Source organism: Asparagus officinalis, chromosome 2, assembly GCF_001876935.1.
Source record: "Asparagus officinalis chromosome 2, Aspof.V1, whole genome shotgun sequence".
Taxonomy (NCBI): Eukaryota; Viridiplantae; Streptophyta; class Magnoliopsida; order Asparagales; family Asparagaceae; genus Asparagus; species Asparagus officinalis.
The window spans coordinates 76,276,362-76,302,055 of record NC_033795.1 but is presented as its reverse complement, the minus strand read 5'-3'; the positions used below and the strand labels follow the sequence as shown (position 1 = coordinate 76,302,055).

General features: G+C 32.2%; 1 protein-coding gene across 1 annotated transcript; it reads left to right on the top strand.

The window, feature by feature from the left end:
• On the top strand, positions 6,258-24,717 carry LOC109831662 (small RNA degrading nuclease 1-like). Its single transcript, XM_020399032.1, has 12 exons — positions 6,258-6,405; positions 6,487-6,666; positions 6,751-6,840; positions 18,649-18,717; positions 19,087-19,227; positions 19,385-19,501; positions 19,612-19,681; positions 19,824-19,924; positions 21,861-21,995; positions 22,087-22,194; positions 22,291-22,395; positions 23,957-24,717. Exons 1-12 carry the CDS (start codon positions 6,373-6,375, stop codon positions 24,344-24,346), a joined length of 1,539 nt encoding a protein of 512 aa, XP_020254621.1. The 5' UTR covers positions 6,258-6,372; the 3' UTR covers positions 24,347-24,717.

The window sequence follows — 25,694 nt, the reverse complement described above, 5'->3', positions numbered from 1 at the left end:
TATTTCTTATTGCATTAAAAATAAAATTGCACAACAATTTTTAACATTATAAGCTAATATTTTATAATAAACACTCTCAAAAGCAAACATAAAAAAAATGAGTACGACAAAAATGATATGTATATGAGATCTTAGCCGACATTATTTGATAGACTTAAAATAATAAAAAAACAAAAACTAAATATTAATGGTAACTATAGTAGAATTTTATGTGATAAAAGTAATCACATAAGTATAGAAAAATACTAAAAATTTGAATGAAAATTTCTTCTAAAATTCCTAATTTTACTCAAAAAAGTAAGCTATAATATTAAATGTTCAAAAAATGTTATCATTTATTCTTTTTGCTTCATATTTTAATTAAGCCGAGATCAAACTTTCGCCACCTTTATCTTTTTTTAGGCAATTCTAGAGTAGCGTCTTCATCATCTACGTTAATTGTAATATCATGTTGAAGTTGTATTTCTTAAAATTAATCTCTTTAAATAATATAGTCCAACACCAAAATCAACTCATTTGTCCTTTGCTCCCCACATGAAAACCATAACCCTATCCATGAAATGAGTTTGTACATAATGAAGAATAAAAGACAATGTCAAGAGATAAAAAAAAGGAATAAAAATATGGAATTGAATAAGAATAAGTATGTTTGTACATAATAAAGAGCAAAAGATAAGACAATAGTCCAAAAAATATATTAGGATATACCTAGATCAATTAAATTATATTATTACTCAGAATTGATATGCATAAAAGATAAAATATGTTTGCAATCTTAAACTATAAAACATACTGTATGAGCTCTCTAACATAACTTTTTTAATGCAAGCAACCCCCAAGATTAATTTTGAAAATCTCTTGGTTTTGTGGAAAAGTTTGGGTGTAAGGAATAAATGTTAAATTATCTAATCCGATTAAAGTATGATCCTATAAGTTTACCCCATACATGGAATTTATATTAACCAAGACCCATATATAAGTATTATAATTCGAATTGAGATCTAAGATACATGTGAGATTCTCTTTGACTTTTATACAAACAATATTTATTTAAATAATAATAGTATAATTAAACTTTATGGTCTAAAAAAATCAAATATATAATATAATTAATTACTTTAAATAATCTAATCTAATCTAATAAGAAGAAAATAGATGAAAGTAATGTGAAAGTTGTTATAATTTCATAATTCATAAATTTTAAACAACCTAATCTAATAATAAGAAAATAACAAAGGCACATACATGTTGAAGGAGATGAAAGTGTTGTGAAAAGTATTACAATTTCTTGATCTGAAAAAATATCAAATATACTATATAATTAATTACTTTAAAATAATCTAATCTAATTTAGTACAAAGGCACGTACCAATAGAAGGAGATAAAAGTGCTATAGAAATTGTTGTAATTTCTTGACTTATATATATTTTAGTACTAGAAGGAATGCACGTGCAATGCACGTGGTCAAATATTATAATTGTTGATTTTTAGTTTATGTATTTACTATGATATAGTTACAAAAAGTTTATTATTATCATAATATATTAAAAAGTTTTAGATATTTCAATATATAAAATCTTGTTGGTTTCAACATTTTACCTTACACATAATTAGTGAGGTTTAAAGTCTTAAAATATGAATGATCTAAGAGCAATTTAATAATTTCGAATTTTAATTTTAAAATATTAATGATGTAAGCACCAATATCTAAAAAACTATTATTATTAATAAAAAATATATCTTGAATTTATCAACGTAAAATGATAGGTTTCTCTGGTCATAGAGGATTTTGTTTAATTATAAAGAAATCACTTGCGCCTATTGTCTACTTCTACTTTCTATTATCTGGTGATCGAGTATTATAGATATTCAAAAACTTTTTTATAGAATTTTCAAAGTTAGAATGTGCAAATTCAATCAAGAAAGAAAATATAAATTATGTGATCAATTCCAAAATCTGATATTATAATCTACCTACATCTTCTCAACTAATTAATTAATTTGTCAAAAAGATTACTCTCTAATTTTAGAAAACAAAAAAATATAATTTGAGAATGATTTAAACATATTTTGTACGCATATGGATTGTATTTTAACAAAATAATATAGATCTATCCAATATTGAATAATATCCAAAAATTTAAGCTAAAGAGTTGAAAGAATCTAATAACACTCATATCCAAACTATATGCTTCATAAATGTGAGACATATAAAATGAATAACTTAATTTATTTTGTTAAATAATTTATTACAAATCATAAAAGATAAGGAGAACCATAAGGATCACATAGTCATCCTAAATAAAGATTAAATATCTCTCTGTGAATTTTGTAGCAAAAAATTTTCAGAGATACTGATAGACTTGCTATAAAATCCACTTTTATAAGATTGATGTCACATTTGTCTTAAATTGTGCTTTGTTTAAGGGTTAATTTTAGAAAACTTCCCCTCAACCCCCCCCCCCCCCCCCCCTGAACCCCCCCCCCCCCCCCCTCCACTACTTGAAATGAGTAAATATTTGTTTATCAAATTTGGGGTGCTATAGTTAATATATCTCAACTTCAAAATTTTGATTTAACCTTATAAACTTTTCTCAATTAACCCCTCAAACTAATATCATTGAGCAGAATTCATTATGTGATAAGTACTTGACTTGAAAAGACCAAAATATCCCTCAACCATAAAAGAATTAGCTTGATTTTTTGCTAGATGAAAGAAAAAGTGAAGATTTAGAGGTAAAAAGAATTGTAAATTAGTTGTAATCCTTTTATTATCGGTTGAGAGTTTCTTTTAACTAAAATGGATTTCTTTAATAGAGCATTTTGACAAAATCACTTATTAAAGTCTTTTACATTAAGGGGATTTGTTAAGAGATGTGTAAAAGACCAGGAGAGTTTTTATAAGACACGCTAAGTCAAAGGGTGTTTTCTAAAATCGCACCAAAGTTGAGAATGTTTATCTGCAACACCTCTATAGTTAGGAGACTCTGTCAAATTAAATTAGTTAAGTGGTTTTTGAGACATTCCCTATACTTGAGAGAGTTTTGATATATCGCTCTATCGACTGATATAAATGTTAAATACTTTATCTTAATAATATTTATGGTTTTATATTATTTTCTTTTATTTGGAATTTTTTTTCTCATATATCATTCATTATCGAAAATATTGGCTGGTATAACAAAATCGAGTGATTTTTAATTTGATTGTAAGCTTGGTATTATGTTGTGTTTGGAAACCAAAACTAAAGCACAAGTAATTAAAAAAGCCACAATTCATATCCCAATCTCTCTACTCTCAGCTCTCCCAAATCTCAAGCACATATATTAACGCAAATTCTTATGTTGAAAATTCATCAATATCTGAGATTATAGATTAAAATGTTGTATTATGTATGAGCATTATCTCATATGATATCCAGATATTTTTTACATAACCCCGATTATTACAATCCAATATCATGGATTTTATTTGTCCAGCATTTATATGATGCCCAACACTTTATAGTAGTCATCCGAAAGTCTCTTCTAAAGTTTTCTAAGTAAAGTATATAAATTTAGAAATAATTCAAAATTTTAAGATTATTCAAAACATGATGCTTTAATTTCTCCACATTTCCTCTAGTTTATAAATATAAGCTAACCCTTTGGTCTCATATTATATAATGAATATTATTTATCAAAGCGATCCCATACTATCAATATCTGAGATTATAGATTAAAATGTTGTGTTATGTATGAGCATTATCTCATATAACACCTAGATATTTTTTACATAAGCCCAATTATTGCAATCCAATATCATGTATTTTATTTGTCCAGTATTTATATGATGCCCAACACTTTGTAGTAGTCCTCCGAAAGCCTCTTCTAAAGTTTTCTAAGCAAAGTATATAAATTCAGAAATAATTCAAAATCTTAAGATTATTCAAAATATGATGCTTTAATTTTCCCATATTTCCTCTAGTATATAAATATAAGCTAACCATTTGGTCTCATATTATATGATGAATATTATTTATCAAAGGGATCACATACTATTACTTGTGGTTAACAAAGGCTTTAAATCTTTATTGGCTTAATTAAATTATATACCTTACAGTTTATTAAAGTTCCAATTACATACCTCCATTTGTATCTTGCTGCACTTAAATATCCTAATGTTTTTAAAATTGCATGTTTGTACCTTTTATACGCAAGAATACTATTTGTAATTTTCCTATATGAATATAATGATATAAGTTTAGGATAATTCTATATTTTCTACTCTTTCCATTAATAATTTATTAACATGCAATTGTCTATTAATATATTATTAGACATTACTAATAATTAATATGAGAGTTTCAAAATAACATTAGAAGTTTTAGGGACCAAGTTAGACAAACTTGAAATGGCATATAATATGATTAATTAACAATAATGATTAATTTAGTTTAGTTAGGATTAAAATATAATATTTAAAAAATAGGGGTAATATAGTCCATAGAAAGTTTTTTCTACAACTTCCTCTTTTAAAGGGAGTATGATTCTAAGCGAAGTATATAATTTCATTTATAATTCAAAATCTTGAGACTTATTCAAAATATGATGCTTAAAATTTTCCACATCTTCTGTACTATATAAATATAAGCTAAGCCTCTAGCCTCATATTATACGATATATATTATTTATCAAAAGAATCACATACTATTGCTTGTGTTTAACAAGGGCTTCAAATCTTTATAGTCTTAATTAAACATAAATAGCTTACAACTTACGAAAGTTACACGCATATACCTCCACTTATATCTTAATGCACTTAGATCTTCTAATATTTTCTAAAATTGGATGTTTGTACTTATGTACGTAAGAATACTCTTTATAATTTTTCTATGTGAGTGCCACGATATAATTTTAGGACAATTCTATATTTTGTACTCATTCCAAAATAATTTATTAACTTGCAATTGTCTATCAATATAGTATTATGCATTATTAATAATTAATATGAGAGTTTTACAATAACATTGGAAGTTTTAGGGCCAAGTTAGACAAAATTGAAGTGACATGTAATATGATTAATTAATAATGATAATTAATTTAGTTAATTTATGACTAGAATATAATATCAAAAAAGAATAGGGGCAATATAGTCCATAAAAAGTTTTTCCACAACTCCCTCTTTTAAAGGGAGTATGATATGATATGATGTGATGTTGCATGTGAGAGGATATCAATTATAAATAGAGTTTTATTTAAATAATAATACTATAATAAACTTCGAAACTGATTATGCAGTACCTTGAACTACTTGAATTTTAGTCAGTAAGATATTGCCACTTTGTGTGTAATTATTAATCATATAGCATGTGAATAATTGTTTGTAATTTGATCATTGATCACATACAAGAGCGAGGGGAGTAAATTTGGCATTTAATAAATTGTATAATTTACCTAAGCATACCGTGAACTACTTGAATTTTAGTTGGTGAGAGATCGCCACGTTGTGTGTAATTATTAATCATATAGCATGTGAATAATTGTTTGCAGTTTGACACTATTAATCAGGTAGCACATGATTAACTGTTTGCAGTTTGATCATTGATCACATATAAGAACGAGGGTGTGTGTGTGTAAATTTGGCATTTAATAAATCATCTAATTTATCTAAGTCGCTCTTTCATTCATGTATACATTTCAATTTAAACTATATCGTTATTTTCATACTATGTATATCCAACTTATTCTTACTTAACGGATTAATATTTGACTTCCAAAAGTATCTTTGTCTACTGAAAGATTTTACTAAACTTGTGCGTTTAAAAGGAGTGTGATTTGCTTGAGAGGAATATTCTATTTATCTTAGTTTTTTCATGGATTTCTATGCATATTCCTCTATTTAAGTTACTCAAACCCAGACCCATCAAGCCCTAGATATAAGATCCTAGTCCTATTTAAACCCGTTTCTTTAAACTTATTTTCTAGTTTTTTGGGACTAGTGAGGAAAAACAAACTACTTTATAGTAGAAATATAATTCACCACGTGTGATTAACAACCAACCCAACCTGAACTAGCAATTTATTCATAATGACTAATAGAGCGACTAATATTAAATAGTTAATAAGATTGGAGGGACGTAATAGCAATTTCAATGTTTGGAGGGGACTAATTTCAAAACAGTGAAGATGAAAGGGACCAACGTGGAGTCGGATCAAGCGGATGTAAAAAGATATGACCTATACTCGACCCGAACCCGCTTGTTCCCCGCCAAGAGTTCGAGCCTCAAGACTCAAGACCCGAACTTTGCCCTAAAGGTCACTCTTTTTTCGCCAAAACGAAGACGACGGTCTCTTCATTTTCAAAATCCTTCATCTCTTTTTAGCTCAGGCAATGGAGGAAGCAATCGCCAAAGCAGATAAAGAGGTAAGAAATTTCATCGATAACGGCTCACCATTCATCTGCAAAGTTTCAATTTTGATGCCAAATCTCAAATATCATGCTTAGGTTCTTGCTGAGATCGTGAAATTCTCTCAAAAGAACAGCCTGAAAGGATCTAAAGGAGGGTGGAAAGAGTTTTTGGATTCTCACGACCAGAAATTTGGCTCTGGGTTAAGCGATCCATCGAAAAGGTCTGCTGATGTGTTGATTGCGTTTCTGCTAACGTTCACCAAAAAAGATTGCAAGGTAGTTAAAATTGTGCTTTGTCCATGAGTTATTCGGTACAATTTGTGTGCTAATCTTTTTTTTTTTGTTGTATATTTGTTTTAGTTCCTTAGTAAAATGATAAAGCGGCGGAGTGATCGTGCGGAGATGGAGAGGTTTGTTAAAGAGTTTCCTGATCAGGAAACCCCGGAACAGGTAGGACATTGGGCTTTGTTCTTACATTGAGCATATTTAGATTGTTTTTCTTAGTTAAAGGTATCTTTGTTGTCTAGTACTGAGAATGTTATGATGATCTAGTAGGTACACTGAAAGATAGGATAATAAATGAGTGAAGTTGTAGGAGATTAGAGGTTTTGCACTTGTCGATGATAAAATGAGAGAGAATTGAATGAGATGGTTTGGTCATATATAACGGAGTCCACTAAAAGACACTAGTTTTCGAATAAGTGATAAGATTATAGTTATTGGTGCAAAAAAGATTAGTGTTAGATGTGAAAAATTGCATGGAAGTAATTAACAAGGATATGGTAATAATGAACTTAATGAAGAAGATTACCCAAGTAGAAATGAACGGAAGAATGAGATTCAAGTAGCAGACTCCATATATTTGGGGTTAAGCCTTTGTCGTTGTTTGTCCACTATTTCTTCTTTTTGTGTAAAGACTAGATGCCAAATGGTAGCTATTACACAACATTATGTTTATCTCAAGCATATGCTTGGTTGATGTTGTTGCCTTATTATTACCATCGACTAGATTATTGAAAGATGGTTGACTAAGCTGCAACAATACTACTAGCAAATAGTTGGTTGACTTGAATTCGGTGGATTTCGTAATTTTTACTGGAGAAATGTGGTGAAGCTTTGTTGGCATTGTGGACATGATATGTTGATGCGTTCTAAGTTTTTGTTGACCATGACGAAAGAAACCAAATTAGGTTGAAAGGTCGAGATAAATCATGTCTATTTTTTTTATAGAGGTAATAGAACTTATAGCTAATATCTCTATACGAAGCATTTTCTTTTTATGTAAAGAACCATAGTAGGTTGGATTTGACTTGGTTTGGATTTGATATTTGCTTATCAGGTTAATCTTGAACTCAATTCTAACAGAACTAGATTTATTAACTCGTACCAACTCTACTTACAAGTTTATGAGTGATTTGTGCAAAGTCGATAATAGCTATAGGATAGAATATATAGCTAAATAGGACCAAAAATTGTCTTTTGTTGTGTTTATGTTTCTTAGCAACAACAACAACAACCAAGCGTTTATCCCAAATGTTTGGGGTCGGTTACGTGAATCATATTTTTTTATTCTATTCTGTTACGGGTCATTTCCTCCGTTACGTTAGTCTTAATCATATCCGTTTTAATTACTTCTGATCAAGTCATTCTAGGTCGACCTCTAGATCTTCTAGCCTCATTAACTCTTAACATTATCACTTTTCCTAATCGGTCTTTACACAAAAAGTTAGTTTACAACTAATGCAAAAAGATAAGGACTTGAAACCGACCCTTGGTGTAAACCTATGGTAACAGGAAATAGTTTAGTCTCTCTTTCATTAGTTCTTACTCTAGTTGTTCCTCTATCATACATATCTTTAATCACATCAATATATATTACTAGATACATATTTCTTTTTCTAACACCCACCACATTACCTGACGAGGTACTTTATCATAAGCTTTTTCTAGATCGATAAAAATCATATGTAGATCCTTTCTCTTCTCTCTATATCTCTCCATCAACCGTCTCAAAATATGTATAAGTTTCATACCTCCCAGGCATAAAACCAAATTGATTTCCAGATATACATGTCCCTTTTTTTAGCCTTTGCTCAATTACCCTCTCCCAAAGTTTCATAGTATGACTCATGAGTTTTATGCCTTGATAATTTGAACAACTTTGTATATCTCCTTTATTCTTATATATCAGTATCAAAATACTAATCCTTCACTCATTCGGCATTCTTTTCGTCTCGATAATCTTATTAAATAGTTTAGTTAACCATCCTAAGCTTATATCTCCAAGACATTTTTAAGCTTCAATAGGAATATCGTTCAGTCCTACAGCTCGTCCACTTTTCATTTTCATTAGAGCACTTTTAACCTCGCCAATCTTAATTTTACGACAATATCTATAGTTCCCATCATTCACTATATGGTCAAAATATCTACTTGGTTCACTTGTTTGGTTATCATTAAATAATTGATAAAAGTAACCTCTCCATCTCTGTTTTATTTCCCGATTGGTCACTAGAACTCTTTGATCCTCACTTTTAATACACCTAATATTACTCAAATCTCTACTCTTCCTTTCTCTAATCTTAGCAAGCTTATATATATCTTTCTCTCCCTCCTTAGACATTCTATATTCTTATAAAAAAAATTTCATAGCTTGTCTTTATTCTCACTAACAGCTCTTTTTGCTTCCTTCCTTACTAGTTTATATTTTTCCAAGTTTTCCCTACTACTACACTTTTGTCACTCTTTATATAAAGTTTTCTTCTCTCTAATAACATTTTGCACACTCTCAATTCACCATCAACTCTCCTTACCGTCTAATCTACAACCTTTAGATTCTCCTAGTATATTTTAGCCACTTTCTTAATACAAAAAGACATGCTATTTCACATAATATTAGTCTCATTATCTATGTTCTATGTATCTTCTTTCATTATCTTATCTTTAAAATGTATTAAATTCTGTCCTTTTAAATTCCACCATTTAGTTCTTAGTCTTTTGTTCACGTTAGTTTCTCTACTCCACTTTTTAATAAATATGTCTAAGACCATCAATCTATGTTGTATACTTAAACTCTTTCCTTGTATAACTTTACAATTGTGTTTATGTTTCTTAGCCTAACACAAAAAGAAATTCTTATAATCAAATTCCACATAAACATAGTTTCAATTGCATAAACTAAAAAGTTCAAAACCTCACAAAAGAATATCAATTATCAATTACTTTTATAAAAAAGCAAGATATTCAACACAATTCTATGAAACTAACACGATAATAAAATAACCTATATTTGACTCTATAAACCAATAAGCAATCAATAGAAAATCATAAATATTTCTTTCAAAAGAATTTCTAACTAAGTTATTTGCGTATATACCCCTAAATCATGGATATTTATAAAAATACCCTTAAATCTTAGTATTTACAAAACTACCCCTCAAATCATTAACTTAGTAAAAAAATACCCTTAAAATCAACAAATCATCAATGTGGTGCTAAAAATTCGACTATTTAGTTGATGATTTTTACATTGCGATTATAAGTTAGCTTACCAAAGTTGATTATTGCTTTGGGGCTACTTTTTCCCAAAATTGATGATTTGAAGGGTAGTTTTGCAAATACTGAGATTTGGAGGGTATTTTTGCAAATACCCATGATGTAAAGGGGTATATATGCAAATAATCCTTTCTAACTTAAGGTTTTAACTATTTTCCAAGCGAGCAAAGTTCGATGCATTAACACCGTCGAGTTTAGGATTAGTAACAATCATCATCTCCATTGATTTTTCATATTCCTAGCTAAAATATGAGGGGTCACTTCCTCATCATAGGTATCCATATCTAAGTCTGTGGCAACCTCTTCCCAGTCTAGGCTTCTTATTGCTAACTCATCAACGGAAGCAATCATTTTTGGTTGTTTTATCTTTGCATTTGAAAACTACTACTCATTGTTTTACAAAGCACGTGCCTAGTGCGCCCATGCTCCTGTCTAGTCCTAGGTATTACCTAGGTCGCCCGCGTAGGCATTAGGAGCGCCTAGGCGTAGGCGGAACCTTACGTAGACTACACTGCTTAGGTATTGGCCATTATTTTCTCCTTTGCCACCTCCATCGTCCTCCAACCTCCTCTGACTCCTTTGGTCTTCTCCACCAACTACAAACACTTCCTCCAACTCCACCCTTCAGCAAACCATCTCCACCTTCATTAAAAAAGATATCCTCGTGAAGAAGAGAAACATATTAGCATCAAGGAGAAACATATTAGATGATACACCGTGTATTGGACTATTCGTGTTTTTTTCCTTTTGCTAATATTTTGAGCATTAGGTTTCTGAAATTGGGATTCATGTGTTGTCGGCATTGATTTATTGTATTGGTGTTTCTTAGTATTTATCATTTAGTCTATTTATGCATGATCGGCTATGAATGTATGATTGTTATTGTTAATTTTTGTAATTTTATATGAGTTTAATGCATTTATCTTTTAGATCAATGAGAAAATTTTCATTCACCTAGTAAAGAAGTTGAAGTACATCATGAACTTGGGCATAGCCAAGTGTACGAAATACTAAAGATAAAACATATAAAATTTATATGAGAACTAAAAAAATTACAACTCACAAACTGTTAGCCCACGGCCCAAAGTTATCAGGAACTGAAGCATGAAGAAGAATATCAAAACTTGACCTTTGATATATTTGATCAGGGCTTCAGCTGGCCTCTTACTATCAGTATGCAAATGATTGTTTCTCTCAAGCCAAATAGCATAGGCTGTTGTAATCAAAGCCAATCTTCAGACTTGATGAGCATAGTTAGAAACCCTCAAATTGGTAGACATCCAATGAATCACAACGTCCCAACCACAGCTTCTAAATTGAAAATCAAGCCGATGCATGATTATCTCATTCCATATTGTAGAACTATAAGGACAGTAGAAAAATAAGTGGTCGTGGGTCTCAAAGGAAGAATTACAGAGCTCACACTTAGTGCCAATGATGTTCACTCCAAATTATATCAGTCTATCATATGTGAGCAATCTTTCATTTGCAGCAATCCATGCAATAAAAGAGTATTTGGGCAAATTGAGCGTACTCCGAATAGTGTCATGCTATGAAACTTCCGAGGAATGGGGGAGTAGAGCTTGATATGCAAGAGAAACTTTAAATATCCCACAAATAACACATCTATTTGGAACCTTAATAATATCATCAGTGGAACCCCATTTTGAGATAGGAAAACTGCTAACTTTTAAGATTTGCTTCCACAACCAAGAGGAATTTTGAACAATAGGAACTGTCATATAGTATTTCTTTTTAAATAGTTTCCATGGATTCACTTCATCCACCAAGTATCTTATTTGTGTTGAATAGCCCATAAAAGTTTAAGGGTAGTTGTAATATTCCATTGAGCAGCAGAGTAAACACCCAGACCTCCAACTAAAATGTCACTACAGACTTGATTCCAATAAATCAAGTGTACGTGATCATTCCAAAGGAAATCATTACAAAGAGAATCAATTTTCTTAAGGAGTAATTTACGGAGGAGAAAGTTAGAGCACCAGAAAACTTGTATACCCATTGAGGACACTTTTAATGAGTTGCAATCTAGTTGCATAAGAGAGATTTCTTTGCTTCCCATTCTAAATATGTTTTGTAATTTTAAGAAAAAGGGCATCACAATCAGAAGAAGACAATCTCTTATAAGCATCCCTAAATATCTCATAGGGAATTTACCCTCTTGAAAGCTAAGAAGATGAAATATATCTTGCTTAGTAGTGTCTGAAACACCACCCGTGAAAGCAGAGCACTTTGATGGAATAATGTGCAAATTAGATACAGAACTAAAGGTTTCAAGACAATGAAAGTGAAAGGAAATTGAATTAAGACCACTCTACAAAATAAGAGCAAGTCATCAGCAAATACTAGATGATTGATCTTAAGCTTAGAACATTTTGGATGAAATTTAAAAGATCTTTGAGAGGCAAGAACATCTAAAGATCTAGAAATATATTCCATTCTAAGGACAAAAAGACAGGGAGAGAAAGGGCCCCCTTGCCTTAAACCTCTCCTACCCTTAAAATAACCACGCAAAGTGCCATTAAAGAAAATATAATAAGAAGGGGTAGTAACACAAGTCATGATCCAATTAACCATGACTGAAGTGAAGCTAAAACCAATAAACATAGCTTTAAGGAAGTTCCGATCAACTGTCTCAAAGGCTTTTCTTATATCAACATTTAGAATACACCTAAGAGAACTAGATTCTCTACTATATTGTTTACCCAATTCATGAGCAAGAAGGATATTCTTGCTGATAACTCTACCCTTCACAAAAGCAGATTGAGCATCATTGACTAGAAAACTCATCACAGATTGAAATCTATTTGATAGAACTTAGATGTGACTTTATAAAGAAAATTGCAGCAAGAGGTAGGCCTGAAATCAGACAAAGAGGTAGGAGATTGAATTTTAGTAATGAGAGTGATAGTTGTAGATTTTATATATGACCTAGGAGTTTACCAGTAGTTAAGAAATCAGAAACTGCAAGTAGAACATTCTCACCAATGATGCTCCAAGCTTTTTTTTAAAAAAAACTGCAGAATATCCATCTGGTCCTAGGGCTTTCAAATCTGAAATGGAAAAAGCAGTTTACTTGATTTCCCCATGAGTAATAGATCTGCTCAGTATTAGACAGTGTTCAGAGGAGAGACATGGTCCACTTGCAATATTCGTCTGCTCAGTATTTGCATCAGGAAGAGAGGAGGTTGAACAAGAAGAACCCAGTAGGTCTTAATAATAGGCAAGAATTTCATGAATGATTGCATCATTATCTGTGAGCTTTTCACTAGAACTACTATAGAGCAACAAAACTTTGCTGCAAGGCATCTAAGCCTTTTAAGAGGAATGAAACAAATGAGTATTTTTATCCCCTTGAGAAGCATTTAATCTTGGCTTTTTGCTGTAGATCGGGGAACTTAGCATTGAGAAGAAATATATGCTTGTTTGGACAAGTTTTTTCCAAAGCAAGAAGCTCATGGGTAGAAAGATCAGTTTGAATCCTAAGTTGAATATCTTCAAGTTCTTTTTGTTTAATGTATTTGTTGTTAATTATTGTAATTAAATAATACAAAACTGGAAAACTGTCTAGGCTTTAAGCTTCGGGCCTGGTACCTAGGCTACTTAGCGCTTGTGGAACCTTGCTACTCATCTGGTAAAAAGAAAAAAATTGTGTAAACTAGATGCTAAGTGGTAGCCATTACTCAAGCGTAGGCTTGGCTGATAATACTGCTTTATTATCGGTTTATTGAAAGAACGTTGACTAAGCTACACAAACTACCAGTAATAGTGGTTGACGTAGATGTGCGAATGTGGTGGATTTCATGACTTTTATCGGAGAAATGTGGTGAAGCTTTGTTAGCATAGTGAAAATGGTATGTTGGTTTCTGCTGACTAGGATGAGAAAAACCAAATTAGGTTGAAAACACGAGATAAATCATGTCTATTTTTTTTATGGAGGACTAATAAATATTATACCTAATATCTTTATACGAAGCATTTTCTTTTCATGTAAGAATCGTAGTAGTTTAGATTTGACTTGGTTTGGTTGGATATCTGCCTATCAGGTTAATCATGAACTCAATTCTAATGGAACTGAATTTACTAAATCTTATGAACTCTACTTACTAGATGTTGAATGACTTATGCAAAACTAATATTGGCAGCTATAGGATAAGATATATGGTTAAACAAGACTAGAGATTGTCTCTTATTGTGTTAATGTTTCTTAGCCTAACACAAAAAAATTCTCATAATCAAATTTCACGCAAAGATTGTTTTCAATTGCAAAAACTAAAGAGTTCGAAACCGCACAAAAGAATATCAATTACTTTTATAAAGAAACAAGATCTAATGCACAATTCTAATATTCTAATACAATAATAAAATAACTTATATTTGACTCCATAAACTAACAAGCAGTCAATAAAAAAAATAAATATTTATCTAAAAAGAAAATCTAATGTAAGGTTTTAACTATTCACCAGGAGAGTAAAATTTAATGCATTAACATCCTCACTTTGGGATTAAAGAGGTTATCATCTCCATTGATTTTTCATAGTTCTTAGCTAAAAGATGAGATGACACTTCCTCATATAGCAACCTCTTCCCGGTCTACGCCCACCATTGCCAACACATCAATGAAATCTATCATCTTTGGTTGCTTCACCTTTGTATTTGAACAACTAATATTGTAAAAGAAAATTTTGTGTAAACTAGACGCTGAGTAGTAGTCAATAGACTCAATACGCATCATTATGGTTATCTCAAGCATAGACGTTGTTGATGCTGCTGCTTTACTTTTACGATTCATTGGATGATTGAAAGATGGTTGACTAAGTTGCAATACTACCAATGATAGTTTGTTGATGTGTTTGCAATGAATGTCGTGACTTTTATTAGAGAAGCATGTTGAAGCTTTCTTAGCATGTTGGAAATGGTATGTTGGTGCTTCCTTGGTTTCTGCTGACTAGAACAAAAGAAGCTAAAATTAGGTTGAAAAATCGAGATAAATCATGTCTATTTTTATAGAGATCTAATAGAACTTATACCTAATATCTCTATACGAAGCATTTTCTTTTCATGTAAGAATCATAATAGGTTGAATTTAACTTGGTTTGGGTTGGATATCTGCTTATAGTTAATCTCGAACACAATTGTAATATAAATAAGTTTATTAAATCCTAATAACTCTACTTACAAGTTGCCAATGATTTGTGCAAAGTCGATTAGCAACTATATCGACAATCATGAATATCCTTTCAATTGTGCCTTTGCAAATTGCAAGTCATCTTAGCATGTCACTGCAACCAATCTGCTTATCATTACCATTTTCCTCAACCATAGACAACATGCACATGTAAGACTTAGCACTACCATTAACTGCATTGAGCATGTCTTGGTTGTTTATCTTGGTTAAAGATATATTTGATTTACTTCTAGGGCCTATCTGGATGTTCTTGTGAAAATTGAGGATTTATGATACAACACGGAAAGAGTACATCCATGTTATCATACCCCTTGAGACCTTCCTTTGTTTTGGATTCCATTAGAGTCTTATAATGAAAATTATACTTTGTTTGGTTTGTGTGATAGATTCTTGGAAAGTGATAGTTATAAACTTTATGTAGACCCTAGTCCTACTCAAAAGAATTATTTTATCATTGGTAAATGACATTCATAAAAAAATTATATCTAAAGTAAAAACGGAACTTCACAAGTAGTTGAACTTGCAAGGTATTATAAATGCATTTGTTTGCATCTGCAACATAGGTCAAGTTGAAATTTCTTTTATGACAAATCTACAAGATGTATTTGATTCAAGTTCTAAGCAAATAATGAGTTTATGTTTAAAGAAAATAGGAGAACAAAGAAAAAAATGAAACATAAATATAATTCAATTTGCCACTTTCGGTTACTCACTTATTACTTATTAGTTTCAACTTTCAACTCATTTTGCACCAAAATAAAAATCTAACCTTTTTTTAATCCCTTCAATTAAATAACAAAGTACATTCAATTTACTAATCCTGTAAGAAGTGCAGCTTTAGGGTAGGGTGCAATACACAAATGATAAATCTGAACCTAATAATTCATTTACACTTCACTATTGATTTTCAAAACCAAGAATATAGTTCAGGGAGCAAAATCCTAAATCTGCCTCCTTCTTAATGTTAAGGAGAGTGGCTAGTGACGAATTCGGATTCGAGGAGGCAGATGTGTAGTGATAAGAACAAGAGAAGATGAAAAGAATGTTGAAAAGAGGCATGAGGAAGGAGTAAGCATTGGTTGGTTTTAATTGTTTTATTATTTTTCTCTAACAAGTTTGCACTTTCTAGTCAAATCCTCCCATTTTGGCTGAATTTCTATTATCATGCACATTGAGCATGGTGATACATCAACATATTTCCTTATTTTACAAGTTGCAACCATACAAAGAATTTTTGAGAAAGTTAAATGTGATTTCCATATTTTTACAACTTTTGTTTACAAGTTTGAGAATAGCATCTTTTTGTTTACAGTTGAGAATGATATGATAGTCTTGTGTTTACTGCTGAGATGTGAATATACACTAAAATATCGGATAAGAAATGAGGGCATTCGTAGGAGATTGGAGGTTTCTCTTATTGAAATGAGTGCATTCAAGGAAATTAGAGATTGCTGCATTCATAGGAAATTATAGATTGCTCCATCAAGGATAAATGAGAGAACATTGATTTAGTTGTTTAGCTCGAGTGCAGTGAAGGCCACCAATGCACTATTTGGTTGCATTTGAAAATGGCGCAAACTTGTAAATTCCGGGTCCATATCTAGTTTTTTCAAATTTTCTCTGATTGGTTCATCTTTTAAAACATGGAAAATTGATGATGTGTCAACCAACATGCTGAGTATCACTAATAATAGAAATCCAATCAAAATGTAGGAATTTGACTGAAAAGTTTATACTTGTGAGAAAATACGAATAAAAGTAATTAGAAATTCAAGTACCCCTTAGAATTACTGTTTCTCTCCCCCTTTGCCTCTTTCAACAGTCTTTCTCCTTTTCTTTGTTTCTTTTCAACAAGAAAACGATCGCAAACCTCCTCTTTTGATTGCAGCTCGGACATTTGGCCGAAACATTCCCTTTGATGAAGAGAAGGCCGGAGTCGGTGAGGGAGAGGAATGACAGAAACAATGTAGCAAGGAGTGAGCTTGTCTGTGATTGGCTTGGTCTTGTTTTTCCGTGGTTGATGGCCAGGAGAATCTTATGCGTGAAAGAAGGAAAAAATGAGGAGTTTATTAGCATTATAATCTTGTTGACTTTATAATTAACTAAATGGTGTGGGGATGGTGGGAGTTTGACGGCAAACTCTAAAAGGGTAGGTGCATATTTGCTTGTTGCTTGTCAGACAAAGACAAAAGATGCAGCTACATATCTGTGTCTCATTTTCTAGAATGACGCGTATTTATTTATTTATTTATTAAAGCTCCTATAAACTTAAGTGGATAGGAGTACTTGTCCACTAAACTTTTTATCCTTTCATTATGCTTTGAGATTTGTGCTACACATCAATGCTATCTTTGAGATTTGTGCCTTCATTTGTATCATATGCTAGCATAAATCTCAATGCAAAATCAATGGATAAAAAAGTTGGTGGACAAAGGGCTCCTATCCATTTAAGTTTATAGGAGCTTTGCTATATATATATATATATATATATGAAAACTTGTGTCAACTTAAGTGGATAGGGAATAGTGTGTCAACCAAAGTTTTTAACCACTCATATTGCCTAGGGATCCTTGTATTATATAAAAAGGTGTTTTATATTAATAAATGTGTGGCTACAAATTTTGGTGGACATCAACTTAAGTTGATAGGAGTCTTGCTCTCTCTCTCTCTTAAAAGTAGTTTGTTATCTGTATAATATGCGTAAATTTGATAGACAGATGACTAGTATAATAATCTTGTTGGGTTTATAAGTTTTTGCAACAGGTTAACAAACTTTCTGCAGTGGATGTAATTGTAACAAAAATAGAGGATAGGATTGATACTAGTTAGGTCTCATAACACATCATCTTAGCACCTACCCTTTTCCTCGACCATCTTAGCACGTCAATGCTAATGATCTGCTTGTCAATGCCACTTTCCTCAACCATAGACATCATGCACATACAAGAATCAACACCACCACCAACTGCAAGATCACTATACGAAATAATATATCAGCAGCTTTATCATTGTTACCAACATCATAATCTCGTCGACTAGTGTAGTCAGTGTTGTCTCTGCCTACAAGTGTCCACTATTGCTAGGTTCTTCACCAACTGTCACAAGGAGGGAAATGCAGTTACAAAGTTGTTATGCTACATTAAAGTGCATTTATATTACTGAAACATATAGAAATATATTATGTCCGTGAAGTGATGTGCAGTACAATTTTCATGGATACAACTTAATGGCTGAGGAGAACAGAATGTACAACTAATTCTTCCTCTAAATAATAATTATATTCTCTCAACATTTTATCATACTTTTACGTCTCTCAGTGACTGTTCTTGTTTGATTTTCTTTGAATGACCTTTTCATTCACACTGGAATTGCTAGAGGTAGACTCTGAAGCATGCTCTCTATAATTGGTCTTTTGCGCTCTATATATACTTATATTGGTGTGGAAGTTGAAAACATGAAATAGTGTACAATTTTATTAACTAGTTGCCAATATGCAGAGGTTGGTCCAGTTGACTGTTGAGCACCCCCAATACACTCAACATTACTCCTTCCCATCCCATGATGAGGTAGTGTTCCATCTCTTCAGACATTTCATTGTTATTGCACCTTTGTTATCATGAGTTAACTTTCAACTGCCTTCTGTTTTTTAAGCAACTCATGCAAGTTGCAGACTCTTAAACTTCTTACATTTTAAGTAGAGCATGTTATTTTATTCAAAAAAATTTATTCGATAATGTTTAGCTTTGATATGGTTGGTGGAAACTTAGAGAACTTGAGAATACTGATTATCTTGCTTTGGTTATGCAATTATAGTTCTTTTTTATTTTAATATCTTATTGTTCATAAATTTCTTTCTATCTAATGGACATCTAAAAAGATAGAAAATGCTTTTTGTACTTCATAGAGTTACCTTATTTAATGGTTTGAATTGGCAGGACTGGATGATTGTGCCCCTAGGTAAAATTTTTAAGGTAATGAGTTCACAAACATTACTTTCTGTTGATTGCGAGATGGTTCTTTGCCGAGATGGTACTGATGCGGTAGTCAGAGTATGTGCTGTGGGTCGGAACTTGGAGGTATTGTATATAGAACTATTTTCCAAGATAATGTTATTTTTCAACGTAATGAATTCTACCTTGTTGAATATTGTGTTATGGAAATTTCATGTACAGCATTTCTAATCCCTTCCCTCTTGGTTGATTTTATATGTTAACCTCATTTTTTTGTGTTCAGGTTAAACTTGATAAACTTGTAAAACCCAGTAAAGATGTTGTTGACTATAGAACATATATTACTGGTATCTCTGCTAAAGATTTGGAGGGCGTTACATGTTCATTAGATGAAATACAGGTAATGCTAGTTATTTTCAGTTATCAGTTACACTATACTTTCTTAATTACTTTCAGCTATCAGTTACACTATACTTTCTTGTCCAATCTTTTATCTGTGTCTGTTTGCAGAAAAGTTTGAAGAAGTTGTTATCACATGGTACAATTTTAGTTGGCCACGCGTTACATAATGATCTGAAAGGTATGCTGGATGTAGATCTGCCTGTAGATGTTAGTTTATTATGTGATGTTTCTGAATATTTCTCTAGCAGCTTACTTGTGAACTTTGAGTAAGTGTTGCAGTGGAACATTCTCATGTTCGAACTTTACTCTTATATTTACAGCATTAAAGATTGATTATCCACGAGTCATTGATACAGCATCCATCTTCAAGTTGAAGAACTTGCCTACTACTTATTCACCTTCATTAAACAATTTGTGTAAGGTAAGTATCTGGAACATATTTTCTCTCTTTTTATGTACCCTATTCAGATCTTCTACTGATTTCACATGAAATGCTAATATATGTCTGGATATTGTAATTCATTTACTGAAAACTATTGAGCAATAGCACGCGCTCATCTTTTGAACGCTATAAATGAATCGAGATTGTCTCCCGCAAATTTAGATGTTTGGATTAGTTACTTTCATTCTCTTGTCTTTTTGTATGTCTATGTTTGTTTGTTGCAGAAGATTTTTAACCAATTTCTCTAGTGAGTAGAAAACTAACTTATCTAATTTTAATAAGAGTGGGTTTGATAGTGTTTTATTCAATTATTTGTTTCATCATCATCGTCTTTAGAAAAGTAATACACTTAAATATTTTTTCTTGTTACTAAACCTGAATGATTTGGAAGAGGTAGGTAATTTGATGCCAGAACTTTGTTTTGTGTGTGTGTGTGTTTTGTTGGTTTTATTTTATTATTTTTTTTTTGGGGGGGGTGGGGGTGGGGTGTGGGTTGGTTTTATTTTATTATTTTTTTTTTGGGGGGGGTGGGGGTGGGGTGTGGGGACATGTTCCAGTACCTTAATTTCCTAAGGAGGCAACTAAATTAAATGTCATGATAAGTCTGTTTACAATTACATGACGCAAATTTTAATCACGCAACAAGCTGGGTCACTTGAGTCTTTGGTGAGGGGTCCCAAACCGTATGATCGCTAATGAATTTATAATTATGCTATTGAAAAAGAAAATACTGATGGATATATGGATCATCTATAGGGTTTCTCCCCTTTTTTACTGTTAGCTTCATCCACTTTTAGGAATTTCTCTGGGATGCCTTGTTGTGCCCTATTTCATCAGACATGCATGCAGTAAGAGGTACATACAAATACGATGCTTGAACCTTGAATAGTTGAACTCAATTAGAAACATTGTTATGGATCGCTATCTTTGAAGTACAAAGTTTACACGGAACATTCAGATCTCCAGAATATGGTTTCATTCGTACTGGATACTGCCAAGAAATTGCTGAAGACTCACCAGTAGATGATATTATTTGTGTAAAGCTAAGGGATTATCTTAAATCTCAAGTAGTTTGTACTGAAATCTGACTAGGCAGCAGTTTCTCCTGGTGTCTGATAAACTACCTGACATGTACTTGTGCTTCTACATGTGATATGTAGCCCCCCAGTTATGTTAAGGAATATATCCAGGATTACATGACATCTTTATGACATTATCTGTTTGCACCTTAATGCGTAATTTAAAAAATATATATTGAACCATTTAGATGCTAGACAGAAATATTGTTTATGTTAAGGAATATACCCAGGATTACATGACGCCTTTATGACATTATCTGTTGCATCTTAGTGCGTAATTAAAAAAAATTGAACCATTTAGATGCTAGACAGAAATATTGTGTGTGATTTCTTAAGTTTCCGCATCTTACTAGACTACCTTATTAAGTGTGCTAGAAGTTTATGGGTTAGACAACATGGCCTCCCTCTTTTAATTTCGTAGTGTGTGCTAGATATGATTTGGTAGGATTGTGTTTACATCATATTACAGTTGCTAACTGACGGCATTAAAACAAAATAAACAAATTTGCATATACCAAACCTTTGAGATGTCGCTTTAACCAAAAGCTAATAGAAAGGGCAGGCACCAACATTAAGGTTCATCTCTATGGCTTCTCTTGTTTAATGTCACCTTGGCCAATAATTCAGCACCAAATGATAAAAGACCACAGATGTTGGTTGTTTTTTAAGTACATATGAAATTTTTCGGCACATGCTTAATAATTGGCCTGTTTTCATGGCGAATTGCTCTGATGATTGATAAAATTCTACTGTATGCATGATAAGTAGGTGTTGTATCTTTTTTCTCATTCATCTGGTCAATATTTCCTTATTTTCGACTCTTATTTCTGTCTCAGTCTGTGCTGGGTTATGAAGTTCGTAAGGAAGGTGAACCACATAATTGCCTTACTGATGCACAAGCTGCAATGAAGTTAGTGCTTGCCAAGCTGGAGAATGGATTTGATGATCCGATTGCCATTGATGGAAAAAATGTATGTTGAAACTAATAAACCTCTCATACGTGTTTCGTTTATGCATCAAAGAAAGACATTTACTTTTCCGAATCTATACACTTTTCTATAGGTGCCAGAGTCTGATCTAATGAAGCTGTTTCTTCACAAAGTACCTGTTGAAGTACCTTGTCAAGAATTGCGGGGTGTATTTTCTGTGAAATATGATATTGATATTCAGGTTCGTGATTTATGCTCTCTACTTGTGTAGACTAACAGAGTACTTTATACAAAGTTATGAACATTGCGTTAAAACTTAAAACGCATTGTTCTGCAGGATGATTTAAGAGTTCGAGGCCAACACTATTCTACTTTTGCCATTTTTAAGGATGCGGGAGATGCCTACTCCGCATTTAGAGGAATAGAAGGGCAAGAAACCATGGTATGCGCTGAAAACATGATACTGTTGTTTAAAGTTTCGTAAGCTGAAAACCAGTCGAGAACAACACACGTAAATGGTATTGAACTTCTTCATTCTAAATCGTGCTATGAAAAACTAAGAGAGTACTGTCCTGGAGATGGAAGATCAAATCAATTGCAGTATCTTTCTAGGCAAGCAATATTTTGCGAAGCTTCTGACGTATGAAGCAATGGTAAACTTCCAGTACTGGCATGAATGTGATCGCAGTTCTCTTTCTAAATCAATCGGGGGAAACAAACTCGCCTCTATTAAGGGCATAGAAGAAAGAAATAATAGAAAAAGAGTAGTTGTATAAAGATCTCCCTTGGTGTACGATCTGATCACCTACAGTCATATAAACATCTCAGATACTATTAATAATAAGGGTTATTTCAGTATTAGTCCCTCAAATCTTCACTATTTCCAAATTAGTCCCCCCAGATCATGGATATTCCTATTAGGTCCCTCAAATCATCACATTGCTTACAATTAAGTCCCCCTGTCTAAGTAAACGTTTATTTTAGATAATTTGGGTTAAGTTAAGCCTTAATCTGCATGGTTAATTACAATAATGCCCTTAGGTTAAACTTTCCCCTCCAAAACCCCTAATCCCTCTCCCTTGCCCTCTTTTATCACAATACATGACAGGAACAAATTTTCTTCTAATTACATTTCATTCAAATTGCATTCGTAATGCTACATTACCATTGATATTTTCTTAATACAACTAAATGCAGTAAAAAACCTAAAATGAATAGACATTCCTAGCACAATGTTAAAATTCAAGGGTACAATGGGAAAGTCATCACTCAAAGTTAGATTTTAGGGAATAGTCTTTTAGATCTAATTGTGTTAACCAGGCGGACCTAATTGTAAGCAGTGCGATGATTTGAGGGACAGTAGGAATTTCCATGATTTGGGGGACTAATTTGGAAATATTGAAGGTTTGAGGGACTAAGATTGAAATAACCCTTATAATAGACATTCCTAGCATAACTCTAGCGCTCACACCTACGTGCATGTTATGATATTATGTGAAAATAGATAATACCTAATGGCATAGATTTTGAACTTTGGGATTCAAATTTTGAATTTGGATTGGTATTATGAATCTTATTAATACCTAATGGTACTTCTAGCGTCAACTTACCTGTATGACAAAAAAAAAGGAGGGAGGGAGGGAGCTATCCTTGGTATCAAGGACAAAACTTATCCTTGATAGTAAGGTGACCACTTCTCATCCACAAATTAAAAGGTATCCTCTTGAAAATGGTCCTCACTTGATTACTCATCCATTAGATGAGTGGGTTTAGATGAGTGGGTGAGAGGTGACAACCTCACTATCAAGGACCAGTATCAAGGATACCCATATTCCTCATGTACGTGTGTGCGCACACACATTAATGGCAGAATCTATGTATGAATAAAGTGAGTATGAGATAACAACATATTTTACTAAATGACCAACCAAGAAACTTGTGATGGGTCACTCTACTAGTCCAAAAACGGTTCTGATCTCATACTTGTTCCACATTCAACGCAGGACACTAGCGGACGTCTACAGAAGAATGTCACGCTCACACAGAGCACGGGACGAACATTTACTTTCTATGTCCGCAGGATGACAGCAGACGGTCTTCTTAATAACATCAAGTTCCCAAAGAAAAGAAACGCCCTAGAAGATGACACCCAAGACCAGAAAAGGCAGAGAACGTCCCTGCTACAGTGTTATCACATAGAAGAAATCGAGAAGCTGAAGCAGGAGCTCCGAGATAGAGATGATCTTGTGAAAGAAATCGAGAAATTAAAGCAAGAGCTCCGAGATAGAGAAGATCGTGTCGAAGAAATCGAGAAATTAAAGCAAGACCTTCATGATAGAGAAGATGAGATATTTAAATTGCAGGAGATTATTGCTTCTCGTGAGGAAACATGAATCGTAGACTGAGCTTTCTCAATAATAACAATGTAACATTATTTATCTGTCTCGGGTCTTTCAATCAGTGTGTAATTGAGACGGATAGCTGCTTTCTGCTGAGAGTAAGAAAGCAATTTTGAGAGAAGAGTAAGAAAAATCATCGTTGGTTCTCAACTTCTCATGGAACTAACTGCTGTTGAATGTGATCGAGGCAGATTTGATTGAGAATCTGATGCAAAACTGGAACATACCGGAGAAATCACATGATATTATTGTATTTTAATTTGAGAACTATTCGGTTAATATGTATCATGGGAATGTGGGTAATGAGATATAATACCTGAGTTTAGGTAATTGAAACCTTTAATGTTATTCTGGTTTTCTTTAAATTTGAATACAAAGAGTTTATCATTTCAATGCTAGGAGTTGGATGTCTTTACCTGTGAATATATTTTCATTACACATTTAAGGACTAGTTTAATTTGATCTTTCAGACTTACTGCTCATAATTTGCATCATTCCTTATCTAATATGATATGTTAAGAGTAAATTTGATCCCACTATATGGACAGCAAGAGTTAATATGAATTGCTTGAGTTTTTTTCCATAAAAATAACACCATATACAATTTTCTAAGGATAAATACCATAAAGTTTTCAGTAAATAACATAATTTTTCAGAAATTAAACATAAGTTAAATATCATTTACTTATAGTAACGTATTACAAAATTATCATCATGAATTTTAGGGTAGAATCACCGTAAACGTGAACTATCATGGACCCTAAGATATTTACATAAACCCACCTTATAATTTTTTATAGATATTTTTTCTGCTAATTCGAAACTTTATATTCTTATTATAAAAGTAATTTGTGATATTTTTACGTAATCCTTAATAGTCTTTGGACCACGAGTTAATAGAAGGCTAAATTTTTCACAAACTCTAGTTAAATTTGGACGATTATCAGATAACTTCCATAATATTATAAACCCTTTAAGTTTAAGGGTTGTTAGAAAGTTACTTCAAGAATTTCTCATAAAACCATCCTAACAGCATTACATGCAAATTTCACATGAGTGGGTAAAATTGCGCAAGCGATATTTCCGCTAGTCAAAAAGTGGTTCACGTTTTTAGAGAGGTTGTCTGAAAAAAACCTTAAAATTAGGAGGAGTTTTATGACAACCCCCAACCTTAAATAGTGATTTCCTAATGTTTCAAATTTTAGGGGGATTAACTAATAATTGTCCAGAGTTAAGGTGGTTTTCTGCAATTTAGCCTTAACTAATTAAAAAAGGGAGAATTTTAAAAAAAAGTCCATTCTTAAAACTTTATTAGTAAAGTCGACCTATTTTAGATCTAATT

What these genes read in the sequence shown, in the direction of transcription:
- LOC109831662 (XM_020399032.1), top strand. Translation starts at nt 6,373, where the DNA reads ATGGAGGAAGCAATCGCCAAAGCAGATAAAGAG. An exon ending in CTGTGGGTCGGAACTTGGAG is followed by an intron (nt 19,228 to 19,384) that starts GTATTGTATATA and finishes TTTTGTGTTCAG; the next exon opens with GTTAAACTTGATAAACTTGT. An exon ending in TAGAAGGGCAAGAAACCATG is followed by an intron (nt 22,396 to 23,956) that starts GTATGCGCTGAA and finishes CATTCAACGCAG; the next exon opens with GACACTAGCGGACGTCTACA.